We start from the raw sequence: 24707 nt of genomic DNA on the forward strand, positions 1-24707 counted from the left end.
CCGGATTTCCAGGAACTCGGCTCGCTTTGGGCAGCCCTTTGTGGTGGCCCGATGTTTGTCGCCACAGTTGGCGCACTTGGGATCGGCCACCTCCATTTTGTCGCACTCGTCAGTCGGATGGGGTTCGCCACACTTGTTGCAGCGCGGCTTCATGCGGCAGTTCCTGGTGCCGTGCCCGAAATTGAAGCAGTTGGTGCATTGCGTGACATCGCGGTGCACTGGCCGATATCGCTCCCAGTCAACGACGGTGTAATTTATAACGCCAACCAGCTTCAGGTCCTTCCAGGTAGTGGAGCCGTGCTCCAGATGGATCAGGTAAAGCTGGTCGCGATATTTCCTCGCCTTGTCGTGACGAGCGATCTTGTGGACGGCTACTGGCTTCAGTCCGCAACTTTCAAGCTCTGCTTGGAGCTCTTCCTCCTTCATGTCGTGAAGTCCTCGCAGCAAAGCCTTGAGCGGCTTCGTGCCGGGGTGGTCATGAGTGTAGTACTCATACTTGTGGACCTCGAGGAACTCCACGACGGATTGATGATGGTCCCGGTTGGCCGGCATCACTTTCACGCCCTCGCTGCAGAGCCGAAAAGTACATTTCAGCCCCTTAGCGATCAGCTGGCGAATTTTTGGGCGTAAATCCGGCGGATCGCCCTTCACAAACACGGGCGGGCACTTCTCCTTCCGCTCCGGTTGCACCTGCGGCAGCTGCGATTGCTGCTTCTTCCTCTTTTCGGCGGATTGTCGGCATCATCAAGCGGTAACGGCGAGAACACGTTGCTCTGCAAAGCTGCTTGAGGGGTTACCTGCGCCTCCAAGAGCAGTGCGCTTAGGCACTTTTCCAGCGACCGAATCGGCCACCGAGTCTCCCATGACGGGTCCGGGAGAAAATAACGCCAACGCGACAAGCGAAAACGTAAACAGCGAACGAACGAGAAAAACACTTCGAAAAAATGCGCGAGCAAAAAACACGTCCGTACGTGTTGCTGTCTCGAACTGGAATGATCTTGACGCGCGCACGCGAAACATGGGGCTTTTTATACACAGGGAAAACGAAGCAGTGGATCAAAAGGCCCGTACCTTACTGCAATCTGATGTCCGTGTTGGGGATTTATGAACGGAATTGAATTTTTCACCCGGTTTGGAAAGAAACAACATTTTCAATAGTTTAACGTTTATAATCAATAGTATCAATATAATTGGCAAATTGCTGGAGAGTTTCTGAATCGATTGATAAGCAAATGTCGAAAATCCATCGAAAGATAGAGACGCTATTAGCGTTTGAAATCTATCCTAATTTCGTGACGGTCTCGAATTTGGAAATTTCGGTTTTACACCCTGTATCTGAGTCTTCCCCTTAGACGTAGTTTACGTCAAAAAACGAATAGGGGAAACCGCCAAATGTTGAACGGCTAATTTTGTCGCCTATTGTTGAACTCCCATAAGAAATGCACGTGCGTTCAACAATAGGCGAAGAAATTAGCCGTTCAACATTTGGCGAATTACCCTATTTCAATTTAGTTACAGGCAATCGGAGAAAAAAGACACACAATAACAGGGAACAGACGTTATCTTTGTTTAAATCCTCGATAAACAATTTGTATTGCTTATTATGAAAAACAGGAGAGAAAATCTTCAATATACTGAGCTGGGTGTAATGAATTACTTTGCCTAAAAGATAAAACCATATTCTACGAATATCATGAGATATTATATACCAAAATGATGCCTTATTTTTGCACGTTTAACTGGTTTAACTGGCGAGTCTCGATCCGAGCCGGACAAAACAACACGTTTCACGAACAAAGTTAAACTGCTCTTCACGGAGATTGGTAAATACACCCCGCATAATTGAAAACGATTTGCTGTGTTGTTGTCACTATTCACATGAAATAAACGATATTGTTACGATTTACATTACCATTGGTTTACAATGTTATTATATGTTTACCCGAAAACAGTATTATACATAATTAAAATACTATTATTCTTCCATTTACTTCCACTATTAAGTTAATAGTGGAAGTAAATGGAAGAATAATAGTATTTTAACCTTGTAGCATTTCCCCTAAGACGCTCTAAAATAATTAATTATTATACATAATTGTTAATCTTCAATATCATATGCAATAATTTTAAAGCATATTGCATCTTTACAATTTCTTATGGTCCATCATGACAAAGGAAACGATAGATAACTGTAAATGACTTACAATTAATATTGTAACAATATGGAATATAGCTTTGAAATAATCATGTATTGTTCAAGTCTAGCTTGCTACTTCACACTGCCGTGAAAATTAATATCTCCCAATGATAAAAATGCAATAATCGTTGGAGTTCTGTGATGAGTGTGTGTTTATTTTTTATAAAACGAAAATAAAAAAGTTTTCCGTGTGTTTGATTTCTGAGGCCTGATATCTCGCTTAACTTTTCAAAAGGTCCTAAGTAACATTTTTTTCATGAATTAATTTGAGTACTGCAATCAAAAGCTTTCATGTTTTTCTGTTGTTTGCGCTATTCAAATTAAATCATGAAAAAAATGTTACTTAGATCCTTTTGAAAAGTTAAGCGAGATATATTTACTGATGGTTGGATTAGTTAGTTTTGATTGTGATTTGTGTTAAAAATATAATAGTTCTGCATTAAAAACAAAGGTTAGTCATAAAATTTATTCATATCAAATTGAATTGAATTGAAATAATCAAAATACATATATGTATTTAATATCTATTTTCAGTTTCTCCGCACATATCGGCAGCTCAGATTTTCAAACCAAGCGAATTGTTTAATGGCTGATTATTGGTATGTACTACGAGCATTATTCAATGCTTTAAGTTTTTAAGCTTTATAAAGGTAGGTAGCTTTTATTTAAGTAGTTTTTCTTTTGCATTTTTTGCAGTTACCGATGCGGCTTCTCCCTATATTCAACACCCGTTATGAGCTTCTGTACCGAGAAAATAAAGTGAAGTTTTTCGATTTTTGTGTGTGCGAAATATGTGTATTATCTAATGCAAACATTCGGCAATATTTCAAAGTGGCTCTTATCAATAAACAGAAATGAAATATAACTGTTGTGTTTGTTATTTATGAAGCTAGAAAAATAACCAATTATGCTCGTTCAACTAGTGAAGATACGGGATACGGTGCGTGGTTTTTGGTTCATATCGTTCTACTGTTTTTAAACTGCATACCATACTGTTTTTGTCCGAAAAACATATTATACTTGAACAGTAACACATACTGTGTAGCGAAAAAAATGTATTGAAAAATTTCCTGTTTTGTATGTTAATTATACTTAACCGCCTATTACTCATATGGTACAATTGCCAATAACAGCATGACATATTGTGAAAACGGTATATGGTGATGTTAGTTTATCATACATATGAACAACAAACAGAATAGTGAGTTTAATATAATTTACTGTTATGACCTATCTGTGAAATGGTCCAATTATGGTTCAAGATTATGCAGGGACATTTTATGGTTTAAAATCACCCACATTTAGAAGCTATATGAAGCTGTCAAAAAAGTGAGGGATTTTGAAATTTGCTAAATGGGTGGAAAATACCCACCTTGAGACAGCGCTGTTTTGAGCAGCATATGGGTGTTATTCACTCGTTTACGGTTGAAAAAATACTTAGCCGTTTTTTTAAAACTTATGCAGTCAGAGTTAAGAATAATTAAATAGAATAAATACGTAATTGGAAGAAGCGGAGTGCCTGGAAGAAGCGGAGTGCGAGGAGATGGAACAGCTGTGCCGTTCTCAAGATACACGCAAGTTCTATCAGAAGCTCAACGCATCCCGCAAAGGCTTCGTGCCGCGAGCCGAAATGTGCCGGGATAAGGATGGGAGCATCTTGACGGACGAACGTGTGGTGATCGAAAGGTGGAAGCAGCACTACGAGGAACATCTGAATGGCGCTGAGAGTACAGGCAGTGAAAGTCAAGGCAGCGGAGGAGATGACTACGTCAGTTCAGCGGACGATGGAAGCCAACCAGCCCCCACCTTGAGGGAAGTTAAGGATGCCATTCAACAGCTAAAGACCAATAAAGCAGCTGGTAAGGATGGTATCGGAGCTGAGCTCATCAAGATGGGCCCGGAAAAGCTGGCCACTTGCCTGCACAAACTGATAGTCAGAATCTGGGAAACCGAACAGCTACCGGAGGAGTGGAAGGAAGGGGTTATATGCCCCATCTACAAGAAAGGCGACAAGCTGGAGTGTGAGAACTTTCGAGCGATCACCATCCTTAATGCCGCCTACAAAGTGATATCCCAGATCATCTTCCGTCGTCTGTCACCATTAGTGAACGAGTTCGTGGGAAGTTATCAAGCCGGCTTCGTTGACGGCCGCTCGACAACGGACCAGATCTTTACTGTACGGCAAATCCTTCAAAAATGCCGTGAATACCAGGTCCCAACGCACCATCTGTTCGTTGATTTCAAGGCGGCATACGACAGTATAGACCGCGTAGAGCTATGGAAAATTATGGACGAGAACAGCTTCCCTGGGAAGCTTACCAGACTGATCAAAGCAACGGTGGATGGTGTGAAAAACTGTGTGAAGATTTCGGGCGAACACTCCAGTTCGTTCGAATCGCGCCGGGGACTAAGACAAGGTGATGGACTTTCGTGCCTGTTATTCAACATTGCGCTAGAAGGTGTCATGCGGAGAGCCGGGTGTAACAGCCGGGGTACGATTTTCAACAGATCCAGTCAATTTATTTGCTTCGCGGATGACATGGACATTGTCGGCCGAACATTTGCAAAGGTGGCAGAACTGTACACCCGCCTGAAACGTGAAGCATCAAAAGTTGGACTGGTGGTGAATGCGTCAAAGACAAAGTACATGCTTGTGGGCGGAACCGAGCGCGACAGGGCCCGCCTGGGAAGCAGTGTTACGATAGACGGGGATACCTTCGAGGTGGTCGAGGAATTCGTCTACCTCGGATCCTTGCTAACGGCTGACAACAACGTTAGTCGTGAAATACGAAGGCGCATCATCTGTGGAAGTCGGGCCTACTACGGGCTCCAGAAGAAACTGCGGTCGAAAAAGATTCGCCACCGCACCAAATGTGTCATGTACAAGACGCTTATAAGACCGGTTGTCCTCTACGGACATGAAACATGGACAATGCTCGAGGAGGACTTGCAAGCACTCGGAGTATTCGAGAGACGGGTGCTTAGGACCATCTTTGGCGGTGTGCAAGAAGACGGTGTGTGGCGGCGAAGAATGAACCATGAGCTCGCCCAACTCTACGGCGAACCCAGTATCCAGAAGGTAGCTAAAGCCGGAAGGGTACGATGGGCAGGGCATGTTGCAAGAATGCCGGACAGCAACCCTGCAAAGATGGTGTTCGCTTCGGATCCGGCAGGTACGAGACGGCGTGGAGCGCAGCGAGCGAGATGGGCAGACCAGGTGCAGAACGACTTGGCGAGCGTGGGGCGTATCCGAGGATGGAGAGATGCGGCCTCGAACCGTGCATTGTGGCGTCAAATTGTTGATTCAGTGTTATCTGTTTAGATGTTAACTAAATAAATGAAAATGAAATACGTAATTAACGAGGTAATTAATTAACCAATTAATTTCAAATAAAGCGTTTAAGTTAGTGCTTATTTCCAACTAATTGTTCGCCTGAATCTGCCGTTGTCGACAAGCTTGAAGGCAAGTGTTTTTGAATCTCATCCAAATATGTAGTCTGATACCAAATATTACTATATAGATAAAATTAAATTTAAACTTTCCGTAGATTATACCATTCCGGACCAGTTTTTTCAACGGCATCACAACCCATCAGGAAACAAGAATGATGACGGAATGCAACTGGATATCAAAAGACATCAAACTGAATTACCAGCATCCAGTCCAGAAGGGCTTGAAGAGTCAGCGGTTTTAGTAAAGAGATGTTTTCCATTAGCTAATTTAGAACTTAAATATGTATATTTTACTATTATGAAATGATAAATAACTTACGTTTTGTGTTATGAAATTTAAATATATCGATTCAATATTTGGTACACCTCAGAACCTCAGAACCGCTAAATCATTTGGCCAAATGGGTATTTTTCACCCATATGGATCGATTTTGCTTTGGAGAAAGTGGGTAAAAAGTAAACATCACTTTTGACGTACAAACCTCCTACCCACTTATGGGTAAAGGCTGGGACGGGACTTGCAAAGAGGAAAAAATGTAACTTCAGCTGCTGCCAGTCAACTGCTGTCACGAACTGTCAGGTGCAGCCAGCACCTTTTTGAGTGAAAGTATTGGTATCCCAAATAAAATATTCCGCATCATTTTTGTTTTACGAAGACTTTTTTACTTTAACTAGTATTCCAAACCATCCGTTTAGCTTGTTAATAATCAGTAATAAACCTGTGTTTTGTTCCCGGTATAAAAATCCTTATGAAAATGAATTTACTAATTCGTTAATTGGATACACTTTTATTGTGCTCAGAAGGGTCCACTTGGGGCTTAGGTGGAACAGTCAAGTAAACAGTTGAAGCTCGATGGTCAACTGTGATGAAAAGAAGAACAAGTGTCAAAACAAGAGAAAAGAAGCAGCGTCTTTGCAGGTCTCTGTCTCAGGGTAAAGGCTTTTTACTCATATTATGGGTTAGTCCAGTTATCTCCAAGATGGGTGAAAAAACACCCATTTCTGGGTCTTCCCATTTCTCCGTCTGCAGCAGCAGCAGTGCATGCAGTATGCAGATCCAAATAGAAACAACGATCGACGGAAACACTAGATCTGCAAACTAAAATTACAGAAAGTGACTGCTCATGCACTCTGCACTGAACTGAAACTGAATTGACCCTCATGAGAAGTCAAGCCCTAACTGAACGCGGGTAAAAAAAGTAAACAATGCTCTCATATATTGGTACGTTGACGGTGCACTCATCCCGTGTCGTCACCCAGTTCGTTTACTTTCCCATCTTCTTTCTGAAATCGTAAAATCCCAGCGATTGGGCAATATTTGATTGAATTCGAAATTTCCACACGGGAAGAAAACAATTTTTTTTTTTGATAATCGTTTCAATAATCGAGGGCAAATAATCGATTATGTAGATTATTAAACACCGTTTAATCGATTCAATATCGCTCGATTTTTTTAGCAACTAATCGATTAATCGATTAATCGATCGATAATCGGACATCTCTAGTCGCAAATTAATCGATTATTTGTTGTGATAATCGATGAATTTTTAAATCGATTACTTCCCAACGATTAATCGATTCAGTAATCGACAAGAATCGAGAGTAATTGATTAATCTGGATTTTACGACAACTATTAGATTTCGATTACTTCAATTAATCGATTCATCGTTATGATAATTGATTAATTTTGCTTCGATTACTACTCAACGATGAATCAATTCAATAATCGTTCAGAATCGAGAGTAATCGATTAGTTACTAATCGATTAATCGAGATTTTACGACATCTCTAAGCATCGGCGGAGTTGCTGAGCAAATTTTATTCCAAATACATATGGGATATTGGAAAAATCGGTTCTTTTCAGGGCTTCCATTCTATACAAAGGAAGATTGAGGCGAGACGAACTTTTTTCAAAGTGCAAATTATCCGCTTTGAGACGCCATAAAGTTGCCTGGCATCCGTAGCAGAATCACGAGCGCGCGTCGGAGGGAGATGCTACAAATATGTATTCGCATGGATGGCTTCAGTGGCAGTCAAGTTTAATTCTTTCAAGATTCTTATTTGCTTTTGTTATTCCAGCCTATGGCGTGGGTCGTGTGGTCGTTAGTGATTCGAAATATGCATTATTGGGAATTAATCGATTCTTCTCGTGGACACCATTTTAAACATAGGGAGATTGAGGCGAGACGAATTTGTTCAAAGTACGACGTCGTAGCAGAATTACGTTGCCGTTCGTAGCAGAACAACGAGCGCGTATTGTAGAGAGCTGCTGCAAACATGTATTCTTGCACTGCACTGGCACTAGATTCTTCATTTCACCAAACTGTTTTACGTAGTTTACGTCGGGCGGTCGTGTCTTGTACACAACCCTTATGATTTTCGTACTTTTAAAGGAACTTTTGGTTACTTGGGATGGCACGGTAGACTTTCATTCATAATTTACAATTCGAATATAAGATTCTATATATTTCATCTATTAGATAAGTATTTTTTCAATTTTTGACGTAAACTACGTCTAAGGGGAAGACTCGGATACAGGGTGACAAATGAAAATTTCCAAATTCGAGACCGTCACGAAATCATGTAAGATTTCAAACGTTAATAACTCCTTTATCTTTCAATGGATTTTCGAGATTTTATTATCAATCCAATCGGAAACTCTCCAGCAATTTTTAAAGCCCATTGGAACTATTGATTATCCATGTAAAAACATTGAAAATTCTAATTCTTTACCAACCCAGTAAACTTTCAGAGTTTCGTTACGATCGCCGTCTGGTGCCGTTGGTTCTTGTGCTCTACTTTTGTGCGGTGATTCGCACAAAAAGTACAACAATAGAACCAGAGCAATGACCGCGGTCGGAGCAAAAAAGTAGGGTAAAATGCCCAATAGTGGACCCCCTAGTAGCGGAATTTTGCTTTTCCTGTCATAAGGAGTAGAAATTTTCAACATATTAATTCTTCTTGATATCGAACAATAAGCTCTGCATCTCCTCTTCTCGATACATACATAAAACACCCAAATACACGACGTTATTCGTCAAAATTATCATTTTAAAGTCTAACTGAATTCGTCCTATAGTAGACCCCTTGGGGGTCCATAATAGGAAATTGCTTCCCTATAGTCGACACTTCATTTGATTTTCATGTCCCGTTTCGGGACGTTCTTCTTCCTATTATGGACCCTCCAAAATATTCCTATAATGGACACTCTCGTGTTTATTTTTTATATAATTGTAAAAAGCATCTAATTTTACTTTCCATAGCATTTCCAATGCATGTAATCAAATCATAGGACTGTAAGGTAGGTTCTCCCGATGGAATTTCATAGGAAAATGTTGACATTGTGCTGTAATAATGCAAAAATGGCTGGAGGGTCCACTATTGGTTAGGGGTCCACTATTGGGCATTTTACCCTAGTGTTTATAAAAAGGGCTACAGATGCTGAACATGTTCATGTAAGCAAGAGGTGAATATTAAAATTGATTATAAACTATAAGCAAGATTACTTTACTATTTAGGCAGCACCCCTTTAAAATAACACTTCAAAAGTCACACAACAGTCGGAGAAAGTAAAGGCATCATCACCACTGCGGAATAATAAATTTGGGGTTTTAAATGAAAATTTTAAATTGTCATGTCCATCCATTTTCATATATTGAATTACGCTAAATTTGTTCGAAACATAAATGAATTGGTGTGCAATCGATCATGATTTGCGAAAAACTACACACACTTTACCAAAACGAACCTCGCTACCTCCCGACCCCATATATCCAACGATGGTTACTCGTGGAAGTGCAGATAACTCGTCGGCTTCTATTAATGCAAGTATCACGTCAACATATTCCTACCCATTCATTAATTGGTTCGCATTCGGACACTGGCGGCGCCGGTATTACTTAAATTTGGGTCACCCGTGTGTACACATTGAAGGTTATATTATTCTCAAATATCATCTGTTGGTTATCTTTGTAATTACATCTGGCCTGGCAGAAACAGAGTAACAACCGTGGCAGTCAATCATGCTCATAAGATTAGTTCAAATTTTGAATTTTTCGCTCCCTATGCATAAACGGTGGCATCAGTTGTCTTTATAGAACTTTCCTAATTTTTAGCAGATTTGGTTGTAATTTTACTTAGCACACGCGATTTGAAGTATGAGAATTACTATGAATGGAAAACCGTTTTGCAATGTTGCTCATTAATATATAAAAATATATGAGTACGTTGGCAACACAGAAAATTTAGCGAGTGAATATATCGTTTTTGTAGCGAAACAATTTGCTGCTTGCAACAAAAATTATTAAGTAAATACTAAATCGTGGAAATTGAATTGAGCACGTAAAAGAATAACATATCAATAATGAGCATTTCTGTTTTCATTCACACTTAATTTTTTTCACCGATCTCGGCTGTGCGATTCTCGGTTTAAGTTCGTTTGCTGGAATATCAGCTGAATGGACGTATGATTACGGCGGCTTCTTCGAGTGCCGCAGTAAACAAATGACTTTTTCAGCTGAGTTATCAGCAAAAAGTCAGGAACCGAGTGGTCGGCTGTGCGGATCTCGGCAAAAGAATAAAAAAATGCCGAGCTGAACTGAGTGTGTTATATCTTTTCTTACGAAATCGATCGGTTCTCAACAACAACCGTCTAGCAGATTAGGAAATATTCTTCGATGTCTTCGGGCTGATTATATTTAGGGGGGATCCTCCAGTGCCGGACACATAAGCCATTTGACAAAAAACTCTAACTATCCGGATTATGTTTCCTTTTATACCTTATACATAAAATATAACCATTGATGATTCATACAAGCTATATTTGATCCTTTGAACACGTTTTACGTCGATGAATTTTGGAGAATAATTTCACGGTTTAGAAAAATATCTCCTAGTACCGGACACTATAGTATCAAATGTGCAAATATTGTTCAAATGTGACTATGTTCCTGTTACATGAGTAAAGACATCATTCAGAATAATCATATTTTTACGTGCTTCAAGCTGTAAATTTAAAAATTGTTAGTAGACCAAATTCAAATCCAAATTCTCACCTTTTTGAATGTGTTCTTCAATTTTAATTTCTGTGGCTTTCCCAGCAAGAAGAAACAATTGAATTGAAGTAAGTGTAACAAAACAGTTGTAAAAAATGGCTATGAAAAATTTCAATGTCTGAACACTACAATTACATGGTAGATGTACCAAATCATCATCATTATTTAAAATATGGCTAATATGGACCATCTTCACATAATCAGAATGCATTAGATTGATTTTAATATTGTTGGTTAAAACCATTTAAGGGAACATCCATAAGCTACGTAACGCTTAGAGGGGGGAGGGGGTTGCCCAAAATGTGACAATCCATTCAAAAAAATTAGCTGCTGCATACAAAAAGTATGAAAATGGCCAGTTTTTGCGTTACGTAATTAATGGATCTTCCCTAAAATAACGCGAAACATCAAAATTTTAAGCATTTTTATTCAATTTCAAATTTTGTACAAAGCTTACCACATGAAGATCTGATATCCCATGCCGTTAAAAGCCTTTTCAATAGCTTCCTTTTGTACTTAATAAGTTGAAGGAGGGAGCTCTGCAAGTATCGTTTTAAGAAGTGTCCGGTATTGGGAGGTGTCGTGCGCTGGGAGATCTCCCACTAAATAGTTAATGAGCCGCCTCACGAAACGATCTTTCACATACGGGGCGATTTCCATACAAACTTCAAACTGATCGTACTCAGTTAAATTACAACCAACTCAAATGAAAATTTAGGAGGTTCATCAAAACAGCAAATGTTATCGTTCAAGCATAGGGGAGCGAAAAAATCAAAATTTTAATCACTCTAAGCTCTAAGCAAATAAATTATTATCTTATGATCTGCTTTACGTAGTTTATGTCGGGCGGTCGTATCTTGTATATAACCCTTCTGATTTTTAATTAAAACCGATAGCGCCTCAATTGTTAAACATGTTTTGACGCCCTTGGAAGAATAACTTACAATCCCTTTTTTGCCGTGATTCGCACAATGTCAATATTGAACGATTTTCATTTTCTTTCAGAAACAAGCCAAATTGCATAATCAGATTACGCCATTTATGATAATAAACTGTAATAAAGCCTGACATCACATGAAAAACTTCGTTATCTGGATAGGCTAAAAAATTAGGCCATATTAAGGATTCCACATTTCTCAGTTATTATTTGAAAGCTTTTCTATGCCCGCCAATTGCTTGGATATGTATCTTATGTGGCTAGTACATTGGGCCCAGGGCAAATAAGTTTGAAAGTTTGAAAAAATTAACAGCAAGTTGTAGATAGCTGACATAGGACTCTTATGCGATTAGAAGCATTATTGCTTTTATTCATCATTGTTAATTATTACAGATGGTTTTTATGGAACACTAAATGCAAACGTTGCAAGTCGAGAGATAACGCTGCAGCTATCGGAAACCGTTGGTGAGTGTTTTGTGACAGCCCGGTCAGCTACGATCGTGGATCTGGCTATCAGCGATACGGTGCTGCAGAGTACTGATGTGCACATAAAATGTGATCAACTTGAGGTTGATCCTGAATTTCCGGAAGACCTATCCGCCCATTCGAACGAAACGGGTCAGGTAAGTTTTGGTAAGAAAGGTTCAGACAATAAACTGACTATAGATGCTACAGGAAGAGTAACGATGAAGAAAATGTCCTGGGCAGATTCTTTGGGATTTTCACTCAAATTAGACGAATGAGATACATATTTATTGTTAATTAATTAGCTAATTAAACATATTTAAAATTGAAGTATGTATGTATTATCATTATAATCCGAATTTTCATTCATACGGAAACGTTAATTGTACCGTGATGCGCCCTAATTTCGCGCGCGCCCTAACTTCGCGCATTATAAAATCATTTTTTTTTAATTTTTAGGTACCAGTCAAAATTGAAAAATCTGGAAGGTTACAAAATATCATTGTTGTTGAATGTTTTTGACGAAAGAATTTGAAAAACAAACTTGGTTTAGTACACCAAATACAATTATTTCAATTTGATCCTCCTCCTCCGAAGCGTACGTACTATCGAAGCAAAAAATAGCGAACAAAATTTTTTTTTTGCCTTTCTATTTATTTAATGAGTGGTGTAATGTCTATAAAACCGCTCGGAAGCCAGAATTTTGATAGAAGGCTCTGTATTCTAAGCAAATTTACATTTGTTATAGTACACAACGGACCAGCATGACTAAGATTTTTCTTGAAATGGTGCCTACATGTAGCATTGAGCAAAATTATCGTCCTTGCAAATGTGAGACTATTGTTTTTAAGAAATATTGTTATTAATGCTTCGGAACATCCATAAATTACGTGATATTCGTAACGTTTTAAGGATATGTTACACATCATGCATAATTATGCATGTAACTACAAAAAGTGACGATTGGGGATGGATCACAACATTTTTACGTGACGTATTTTATGGATTCCACCTATAGATTTTATGTAAATGAAAAGCTTTAAGGTTGTCCTTAACTGTCACCGTCGTTGTGATTCTATTGGCTCTATTGACGCTTCCTTACCAAAGCAAGAAACTGTTAGCTATAGCAACAAACACATCGCGTCGATTTGGAGGAATCTTCATTATGATTCGTAATTTTATACATAAGTACATTACACTAAGATTAGTATAAAGATAACAAAAAAACTGATTTCTAACTTTCTAAGTTATATTAATTTTCTTGTATGTAGAATCGTTTATGCCTTTCTCGTACAACAATATGTAACGAAAAGGCTATAAACTCCAAAAACGATTTTTTTAGTAGGAGGCCTGGAGGGTCGACTTTTATATACTTGATCGGTATCAGCTTGATGAATTGAGGTGGTGTCTGTCGATAAAGCATTTAAATCTAAATCATTGGATGTTGATCTACTGAACTAGTTGAACTAGCGTGGATCTCTGGCCAAAAAGTGCGACGTGGGATAATTTTTGGCAACATGGCCACTATTCAACACATTCTCGGCCATACATAAAGATACTTTTTCTGAAAATGCTGGTTTGTTCTTCAGGAAACGAAAGAATTACTCCAAGAACACCCCCTGAAATTCTACTAGAATTTTTCCGTATTTTGGTTTGAAATTATTTCAAAACTTTATTTGAATTTTTTTTTGACATTCATAAATATTTTCCTCTGAAAATTCATTAAAAAAAACTTCTTATTTTCAAATTTCTCCTAGATTTGTTTCAGATATTCTTCTAGGATTTTTTTTTCCGAGGATATCTCCAGGAAATCCATAGGTAAATCCATCAAGATTTTTCGAAACTCAAACTAAAACCAAAAAAACCATCGCGATTTTTTGACGTAGGACTTACGTCTCTCTTTACTATACCGGGTGTCAATTCAAAATTTCTAAATCGGCCGCGTTACGCTGTGTTGAAAGATTTCAAACGTTAATAGCTTTTACCCTAGTGAACAGATTTCTGCAGTTAACCCCTCAATCGACAGCTTTCAAGTATGCCTTTCATATTAATGCTTGATAATATCCGAAAACTTGTTTCAATAGGCCTAAAACTGTTTTCAAAGCATAGCATTGAATTCACGAAAACCTATAAATATGGGTACCGCATCATTCTTGCACCATTCCATTACCACGTTCTGATTGGTGCAGACGTCAACGAATGAGCTCACGCTAGGTCTGCTAAGAAGGCATAAAATAGCGCAGCGCGAATTTTTCCTCTCAATCTGACCGAAAAAAGCAAAGCAATAACAGCATCGCATCGTCGGAATTTTTGAACGATTGCATCATCGTCTCAGCCACGCATTCGCAAACCGAAGCCTTTTTAATACCAAGGCAGAACCGTCAGCATTCTTAGGTCAGCATCATCGGCATTTTCAGCCCGGCATTGTCGAGAAGCCAACAGTAAGCGCGGCACGGCGGTGTGTGACGATAGAGTGTCGACGACAACACTACTGATCAAGTTTTCTTGGCCGATGGCAGCAGCGGTTAAGCGTTTGGTATTCCTTCAGACATCGATTCATAATGTTTTAAATAATCATAAACTCCCAGTTGAACCGCTCAAGAGTCTAGCGTACTGTAGGGTCATGGGTTCGAGTCCCATCGAAAGGAAAGTGGTTACCTCCAATACATTTTCCAAATCAATATATTCCACATAACGTACATATTCACATATGAGTTTCATAACATTGTAAATTAACGTCCAAGTCAAGTGATTTAATCCCCGGAAATAAGCAATTAAATTTGATTGAACTGAACCTATAACAGCTCAAATATTAATAAACTATCAATCGATGTTTCATCAAATGTTGGATTTTTTGGCATTGATCAAGAAATATTTAGATAAACATTGTTTGATACTGACCGCACACAAAGCGAACGTGACTGAATGATCGTCCCATGTTACCAATTTTAAATCTTATCACCCGAAATCCCATGTCCGGGTGTTTCCTTCCATCTACTACTAACAATGTTGTCTCAGAAAAGAACACGTACTTCTCACCTGAACTGCAATTCTAAGCTCGCTTGCCCGGCTTATTGGCCTGTATCAAGCGAAAAGTCCCGTTAGGAAATAGACGCCAGCAGCGAGCAACAAGCGTAAAAAAGAAGAAGCCCTTCTCGAACGCGTTGATGATGATGACGCTTTGGCTGACAAAGAAGCGGGATACAAGACACTAGCTGATTGGCCCACCAATTGGGAAGCAGAGAAGATTCAAAATAAGGTATAAAAGAAAAGTTAATTCGCTCGCAGAGCATTCAGTCTTTTTATACCACCACTTGAAATTCGCGGTTATTTGAAAAGATCGTTTTCTTACTTTTTGGACTTAGCCGAAGCAAACAGCCTTTTCCAAGGCTTCTTCTTCTTCTTCTTATTGGAATTACATCCCCACACTGGAACAGAGCCGCCTCGCAGCTTAGTGTTCATTAAGCACTTCCACAGTTGTTAACTGCGAGGATTCTAAGCCAGGTTACCATTTTTGCATTCGTATATCATGAGGCTAAACACGATGATACTTTTATGCCCAGGGAAGTCGAGATAATTTCCAATCCGAAAACTGCCTAGACCGGCACCGGGAATCGAACCCAGCCACCCTCAGCATGGTCTTGCTTTGTCGCCGTGCGTCTTACCTCACAGCTAAGGAGGGCCCCTTTTCAAGGCTCTAACAGTTAAAAATAGTGTCCTCCTTCAGTCGCTATCGCACGGATTAAGAAGCCCTACATCCCCTGCTGGGCCAACTTGTGTCTTATTTCAGGCAGTTCTATAGTGGGAAGATTGCCACTGTCGAGGCTAATATTCCGTGACCGGACAGATACTTCCTGAATTGTTTTTGATGATTCTTGTTCGAGGTAGATTTGATTTCTGTGTAGGTTTGATGACAAGATTTTGCCAAGGAATGGTATGCAACGCCGATTATTTATCCAAAATAGTTGATGTGAGAAATTTGGACATATTATGTATCGTAAAGGCATGGTCAAGTCAAGTCCTACGTCCACTTAGCGGTTATGTCACAGACATTACCCACTGTTCGTTTTTTCGAGTTCGTTTTTATAATATTACTGATTTGAAGTATATGTTTTAACTTCAACGTTACACATGTTTGTACAAAATTGAAAATAGGATTAAGGAAAAAGCAGTTGATATAACAACTCATCTAGATGGTCCGTCTTGGAATTTCTGAAGAAGTCGCTCCAAAATTGTCTGCGGGTGTTTCTCCGTGAACATCTGTGGAAATTTCTCCATTTTTGCAAAAGGTTCCCCGTAAATTTATGCGGAATTTCATTTTTTCATACATTTTTGTGAATTCCTCAAAAACAACATGCAGGAAATTTTCGGAAACTGTATGTGGACACCCCTAATTAATTCCTACAGAAATCGCTTGGGAAATTCTAACAGAAATTGGTAGTCACCAACCAACTGCTGAAAAGTTGGAGACGATCGAGCCAGCCTCGGGCTAAAAGTCTCCTTAATAAAGACAAAAAAAAAAATCCTGCTGAAAAACGTCCGAAAAATCTGTTGTTAAATTTTCAGGATTTTTCACAGAAATTCTTGTGATCATAGCTAAATAAACTTCGAAGGAAATCGCAACGTGAATTCTTGCGGGAATTTCTCGGGATTCTCTGCAAAAACTCTTCCGGGAAAACATTTTCAAAAATTTTCAACAATTTTTTTCAAAATCAACATCAAAACAATTTTTGCGGAAGCACTTAAAAGACGAGTGTTCATGTCCTTCAACAAACATGTTTTGAATGCGCCATGCTTCAGAATGGTTTAAAAATGACAACAAGTGGCGCCCCTCTCCTCATAACATTTGTTTAATCAATGCTCAAGAGTGTAACCATAGAATTCAAACAGGGTTTGTTAATATCCGAAAATTGATGTTAGTAAATAACTACAAAAGTTAATTTTGTTCTCGAAAACATTTGCTAACGAGAATAAAGCCAATCTAGATAGACATAAAACTAATTTTCAAATAAACGTCCTTAGATATAGAATTTCATTTGTTTAAATACTCCTAAAACTAAATCCGCACAAAGTCCTAAAATCGTTATGTAAATCCGCGCCGAATCCGCGAAAACCGTAAAACCCGTGAAAATCGTGAAATCCGCTTAGTCGTAACAACCCTGAAATTGAACTTGGGTGCCAAATCCAATATTCTAGAGATAAAATTTTATGCGTGGTTTTCATAAATAGCGTTAAAACTAACAGTGGATAATTGACCATGCCTTTAAAGATTCATAAGATGTTCAAATCTTTCACATAATCTTATTTGGATAAAAACCACCGATAACAGCTCAAACATTAATAAACTATCAATCGATTTTTCATCAAATGTTGGATTTTTTGACATTGATAAAAAAATATGTAGAAAAACATTGTTTGATACTGACCGCACACAAAGCGAACGTGACTGAATGATCGTCCCATGTTATGAATTCTAAATCTTATCACCCGAAATCCCATGCCCGGGTGTTTCCTTCCTTCTACTACTAACAATGTTGTCTCAGAAAAGAACACCCTACTTTCCACCTGAACTGCAATTCTAAGCTCGCTAAGCGAAAAGTCCCGTTAAGAAATAGACGCCAGCAGCGAGCAACAAGCATAAAAAGAAGAAGCCCTTCTCGAACGCGTTGATGATGATGACGCTTTGGCTGACAAAGAAGCGGGATACAAGACACTAGCTGATTGGCCCACCAATTGGGAAGCAGAGAAGATTCAAAATTAAGTCCTAGTATAAAAGAAAAGTGCATTAGCTCGCAGAGCATTCAGTCTTTTTTATACCATCACTAGAAATTCGCGGTTATTTGAAAAGATCGTTTTCTTACTTCTTGCACTTAGCCGAAACGAACAGCCTTTTTCAAGGCTCTAAGAGTTAAAAATAATGTTCTCCTTCAGTCGCTATCGCACGGATTAGAAGGCCCTTCAGTGGAAGGGCTGAGATACAGTCTACATCCCCTGCTTAGCCAACTTGTGGTTTATTTCAGGCAGTCCTTCAGTGGGAAGGTTGCCACTGACTGTCGAGGCTAATATTTCGTGACCGGACAGATACTTCCCGATTTTTTTAATGATTTTTGTTCGAGGTAGATTTGATTTCTGTGTCGGTTTGATGAGAAGATTTTGCCAAGGAATGGTATGCAACGCCGATTATTTATCCAAAATAGTTGATGTGAGAAATTTGGACATATTATGTATCTTAAAGGCATGGTCAAGTCAAGTCCTACGTCCACTTAGCGGTTATGTCACAGACATTACCCACTGTTCGTTTTTTAAAATTTGATAACCTAACTACTATGTACACTAATATTTACAATAAAAAAAATTTGATAACCTAGATTGGAACTAGCGCCCTAATTGGTGCCTGATCCGAATGCAAGCAACGGACCCTAAACTTTTCTTTACACTCACCAAAGCGTTCATGTAAGGTTTTAATTCCGGCCAGACGGTGGACCTCGGATGTTCTTGTCCTGGGAGGGGTGTTGAGGATCATCCTCAGGAATTTGTTTTGGACCCGTTGAAGTTTGAGGTGGTGGGTTTTAGCGCAGCTCTCCCAGACCGGCATGCCATATTCGATCACAGGGAGGATGATTTGCTTGTAGACAGCAAGCTTATTTTTCAGGGACAATGACGACCGGCGGTTGATCAAAGGGTACAGTAGTTTCAACAAGACGTTACACTTTGTCACCCGTCTTGTCAACCTGTTGCCTGAAAATGAACTTGCTGTCGTGGTCAAGCCAAGGTAGTCGGCCTCATTGGTTCATTCCACAGTCGTGTCATTGAGGATGATTTTGCAGGCCCCCATGCATGTTTAGGGGATTTAGAGTGGGGGAAAATGATGACCTGGGTCTTCGCCGCGTTGATACAGATCTTCCAGCTGGTGAGGTACTCTGTCAGGGCATCCAGGCCTCGTTGGAGTTTTGCCACTAGCGCTCTGATCACTCTACCGTTGTAGACGATGGATGTGTCATCTGCGAACAGAGACAGAATGCCGCCTTCTGGAGGTTCTGGCATGTCGGAGGTGAACAGATTGAAAAGCAGGGGCCCGAGGATACTGCCCTGGGGAACGCCTGCAACGATGTTGTGCGCATTGGAACTCGCTCCGCTGATTGAGACCCGGAATGTCCTTGCCGACAGGTAATTGTTGATGATTTTCACCAGGTAGCTGGGAAGATTGTAGCGTTGTAGTTTGTACACCAGGCCATCATGCCATACATTGTCAAATGCCTTCTCGACATCGAGTAAGGCAATGGCGGATGTTTTCGAGACAAACTTGTTCCGTCTGAGGACGTTGGTAACTCGGGTCAGTTGGTGTACAGTTGACCGACCGCGTCGGAAACCAAACTGTTCCTCGAGCAAGATGTTGAGATTTTCGGCAGACTCAAGTAACCGGTGATGAACAGCTTTTTCGAATAGCTTGGATAACCCTGAGAGAAGGCTGATGGGTCGATAACTTTTGGGGGAGGAAGGATCCTTCCCAGGCTTCCGGATGGGGATGACTTTCGCTGACTTCCAGGACGATGGGAAGTAGCTAAGCCGGAGACAATGATTAAAGATCAGCGAGAGGTGCTCAAAGAACGGAGCACTCATGTGTTTGAGCTCGAGATTCAGGATGCTGTCGAAGCCTGGGGCCTTCATGTTCTTCGACGATTTGATATAGGCCGTCAATTCTTCAGCTGAGATCTCCAACTCCTCCGAGAAGTCGTTGGGAATCAAATGGATGTTGTTAGCATGCTCGTTGACGGCTGCTTCGTGTGGACTGACGATGTTCTGTCCAAGATTGTGTGAGCTGACGAAGTGACGACCTATTTCAGCGACCTTCTCTGCAGGAGTTATCAAGCGATCCTTAGAGCCATTATTGTCTAGTGGGATCAAAGGTGGAATGGGCCGAGGCTTGGATTTTAGAATTTTGGTCATTTTCCAGAACGGCTTAGCATAATCTGGGAGAGTGCGGATCTTATTCGAGAAGTCGTTATTTTGAGGTCCACCATTCTGGCCTTGATAATTTTGTGATTCGATTGCAGCGTGCCTTAAGCTCAGGAAGTCCAGTACGCTGAAACTGCCTGCGAGTGACATTCCGCAATCGAATCAAATCTTTGGTGAGTGTATCGATGTTTAAGGAGTTGCTTACCTGCCGAGCCGTCGGTACGTGTTGCTCTCGGGCCGCCGTGATCGCCTCCTCGATAGCGCACAGCTGGCGGTCGATACTTTCCGGCGTCTCCGGACGCACCTCGTAGTCGACGGTGTTATCGACGCACTGCTGGAAACGCTGCCAGTTCACTCGGTGGTAGTTCCGCCGTAACTGCTGGTGCCGATTGACCGAGGAGCCCAGTTCCGCCACCACCGGATAGTGATCCGAACTGAGCTCCTGGTATACAACCGGCTGCGAGACGTGGTCACTCAGGTTTGTTACGTAGAGATCGAGCGTTGCGTGGGCACCGGACCGACTCAGCCGAGTGGGGGATCCGGGCTCAGGATCGTGTAGTGGCCTTCCTCCATGACGTTGCTCCAGATGGTGCCGTTTCGATTGCCGCGACTGTTGCCCCAGGCTTGATGTTTGGCATTCAAGTCGCCGGCAATGATATACTGGCCTTGCCTCCGCGTCAGCTTGACGATGTCCCTCGGAAGGGCAGCCGATGATCCATCGCCGGCTTTGGCTTGTGTTGGACAGTACGCCGCGATGAGCGCGATTGTGCCGACCGAAGTGGTGATTTCGACACCGATGGCCTCGATGACACTGAGCTGGAAGCTTGGAAGCAGACGACAGTTGATGTTGTAGCGAAGAGCGATGGCCACACCACCTCCCCTGGTCGGCCGGTCGAGTCGCACGATGCGGAAGTCCGGGATGTTGATGTTCACCTCCGGTTTTAGGTGCGTTTCGGTGATGAACGCCACGTCTATTTCCTTCTCCTCAAGGAAATCCTTCAGCTCGATTGTTTTGCTCTTTAGCGAGCAAGCGTTCCAGTTGACCAGGCCCAGGCTAGCAGCCATTTTCAATGATGAACATGCCAAGTGTGAAGACCTGGTCGAATCGGGTTTGCAGCCGCGCAGTCGAGTGGCGAGCTGCGCGAAGATCGGCATCAGTTGCTCCGGAGTGTACAGCGGGCAGATTCTTCCGGTGGGACGGCTTCGTTCTCCGACTGCCGACGGAACCCAGGAGGAGGAAGCGGGGCCATTCGCTGGTGGATGGTGCCGACGATGCTGGAGCTTGGACCGATGCAGCTGCCGCTGCCAGTCGCTTGTGCGGCTGTAGCGGTGGGAGTATTGGAATCACACGACGGGGAGCCGGGATGGCTGGAAAGTTCACCTCGTTGATTACAGGAACACGGTTCTTCTTCGGAATGGTCCTGGTGGAAGCCTTCTTCCGGATTTCCAGGAACTCGGCTCGCTTTGGGCAGCCCTTTGTGGTGGCCCGATGTTTGTCGCCACAGTTGGCGCACTTGGGATCGGCCACCTCCATTTTGTCGCACTCGTCAGTCGGATGGGGTTCGCCACACTTGTTGCAGCGCGGCTTCATGCGGCAGTTTCTGGTGCCGTGCCCGAAATTGAAGCAGTTGGTGCATTGCGTGACATCGCGGTGCACTGGCCGATATCTCTCCCAGTCAACGACGGTGTAATTTATAACGCCAACCAGCTTCAGGTCCTTCCAGGTAGTGGAGCCGTGCTCCAGATGGATCAGGTAAAGCTGGTCGCGATATTTCCTCGCCTTGTCGTGACGAGCGATCTTGTGGACGGCTACTGGCTTCAGTCCGCAACTTTCAAGCTCTGCTTGGAGCTCTTCCTCCTTCATGTCGTGAAGTCCTCGCAGCAAAGCCTTGAGCGGCTTCGTGCCGGGTGGTCATGAGTGTAGTACTCATACTTGTGGACCTCGAGGAACTCAACAAAGGATTGATGATGGTCCCTGTTTGCCGGCATCACTTTCACGCCATCGCTGCAGAGCCGAAAAGTACATTTCAGCCCCTTAGCGATCAGCTGGCGAATTTTTGGGCGTAAATCCGGCGGATCGCCCTTCACAAACACGGGCGGGCACTTCTCCTTCCGCTCCGGTTGCACCTGCGGCAGCTGCGATTGCTGCTTCTTCCTCTTTTTCGGCGGATTGCCGGCGTCATCAAGCGGCAACGGCGAGAACACGTTGCTCTGCAAAAGCTGCTTGGAGGGGTTACCCGCGCCTCCAAGAGCAGTGCGCTTAGGCACTTTTCCAGCGACCGAATCGGCCACCGAGTCTCCCATGACGGGTCCGGGAGAAAATAACGCCAACGCGACAAGCGAAAACGTAAACAGCGAAAGAACGAGAAAAAACACTTCGAAAAAAAGCGCGAGCAAAAAACACGTCCGTACGTGTTGCTGTCTCGCACAGCCGTTGTCGCTAGGACCGCCGCTGAACGCCCTGGTCCGCTTTCCATGAAATCCAGAATGAAAATGACGCGCGCACGCGAAACACGGGGCTTTTTATACACAGGGAAAACGAAGCAGTGGATCAAAAGGCCCGTACCTTACTGCAATCTGATGTCCGTGTTGGGGATTTATGAACGGAATTGAATTTTTCACCCGGTTTGGAAAGAAACAACATTTTCAATAGTTTAACGTTGATAATCAATAGTATCAATAGAATTAACAAATTGCTGAAGAGTTTCTGAATCGATTGATAAGCAAATGTCGAAAATCCATCGAGAGATAAAGACGCTATTAGCGTTTGAAATCTATCCTAATTTCGTGACGGTCTCGAATTTGGAAATTTCGGTTTTACACCCTGTATCAGAGTCTTCCCCTTAGACGTAGTTTACGTCAAAAAAGCAAAACGCTATACTCTGGATTCGAACTCGTGACCTCTGAAACGGGAAGCGGTTACTACACCACTGTACTATCGATACACATAACGTGTGAGAAGATACGTACAAATATAAATCATCCAATGGGGCATATATTCATTGCCTCTATAAGCAACAGAATTCATCCTGCCAGGGTATCGTTTCCTATACTGGAAGTATTAATGGATTGAGAAAAGAAAATATTAATTTTTCTCGTTGGTTATTAAAATATACAGTTTCAATACATTAACTTAGAACAAGATGCCGTGGTCAGTATAAGCCGTTTGGCAGCGCAGTATCATTACTTGACACTTTACCGATCGCTACTAAACGCGCTGCTAAAACAGTAGCGCAGCTGACAGGTGATCAAATTTGGTAGCGCGATAAACAGCGCTGCTATTTGATGAACTATTAAACGTACTTGAAATCTGTCGATTGAGGGCCTACCGCAGAAATTCGTCCACTGAGACGAACTGAGATTAACGTTTAAAATCTTTCAACACAGCGTAACGCGATCGATTTGAATATTTTGAAATGACACCCGGTATAGTAAAGAGAGACGTAAGTCCTAAGTCAAAATTCAGTAGCTATTTACCTATTCACATCAACAAATAAATCAAATTCTAAATTGAAATATTTAGACTCAAAAAGTGACAATTTTGGAATTCTAATGGAGAAATTTCAAAATTTGTTGTTGAAATCTTGGAATAAGAAACGCATTTTCTTTTGTCGTGAGCGAGGAGGACAGAATTTTGTAACAATTCATCGCCAGGAACGCGAATTAATAAAATTGTCACGCAAACGCTCGCTAATTAGTTGATTGTACTACATTTTCAAAATGATTCTATTGCTTTTTTATTGTCTTTATTAATGAGGTTTTCGGCCCTTGACCGGTTCACCTCAGATTCTATTGCGAAAAACTCTTTACTAAGTATATTAGTGGTTCTGAAAAGATCCATTCACAATGTTAGATGTAAATTTCCTCTTGAGCGGTTCATTTGAACATGATGCAATAGTGTCCGGTACTAGGAGACATTTTTCTGAATCGTAAAATTCATCGTTGAAAAACGTGTTCAAATGATCAAATATATTTTGTATGAATCATCAATGGTCAATAGTCATATTTTGTGTTTTTTTCTTCTATCTATTCTTCCTTTGAAGCAATATAACTCACGAAGAGGATGACCGATTTGCGAGATTTCCTCACTAATCGATTCGTATTGGGATTGGCGTAACAAAATTTGTAACGTTGTCTGTATATTGTTAGGGTCTGTAGGTAATATTCTTTGATTAACACAAATAAACTTAAAACTCTAAAATAAATAACTAAGTTGTAGCACAATAAAATATTATTTCATGAACCATTCCCAATTAAGCTTAAATAACATTTTTATAAGTTCTCGGATTATGTAAAGATGGCATATGAATTTGAAAATAATAAACTGTGGACTCGTATAAATTTAAGTGTGTTAGTATTAATACTGACATTTTTTTGATTTTTGTTGGACATTTACTGCAATTCCATTCTTCTCGCTCATTTCCAAAATCCGTCGGCTAGAGTACAGAAGTTAGTCACCGTGGTTCCTAGCCTTTTCGTTTTTTTATTCAAGGTGATTAAATTTAAAGTAATACTAGTAAATTAAAATTAAAAGTGCCTAAAATAATTCCTAATTAATATAACCAGCGAAGTGAAGTGATTTAAAACTATTTTTTTTTGCTTTTCATATTTATTTAGTTCCGGTTTATATATATACCACAAGTG

The 24707-nt window shown here is 41.0% G+C and overlaps 1 protein-coding gene across 3 annotated transcripts in view; it reads left to right on the forward strand.

The window, feature by feature from the left end:
* Window positions 1-12413, forward strand: part of LOC134227715 (uncharacterized) — a 60397-nt gene extending 47984 nt beyond the window's left edge. For all 3 annotated transcript variants that reach the window (XM_062709371.1, XM_062709370.1, XM_062709369.1), the window contains exon 3: window positions 12036-12413. In XM_062709371.1, coding sequence (XP_062565355.1) covers window positions 12036-12385 — 350 coding nt within the window. In that variant the 3' untranslated portion in view covers window positions 12386-12413. The remainder of the gene's footprint in view (window positions 1-12035) is intronic.
* Window positions 12414-24707: the final 12294 nt, after the last annotated feature.

This window comes from Armigeres subalbatus, chromosome 3 (genome assembly GCF_024139115.2).
Source record: "Armigeres subalbatus isolate Guangzhou_Male chromosome 3, GZ_Asu_2, whole genome shotgun sequence".
In the NCBI taxonomy this organism is placed as follows: Eukaryota; Metazoa; Arthropoda; class Insecta; order Diptera; family Culicidae; genus Armigeres; species Armigeres subalbatus.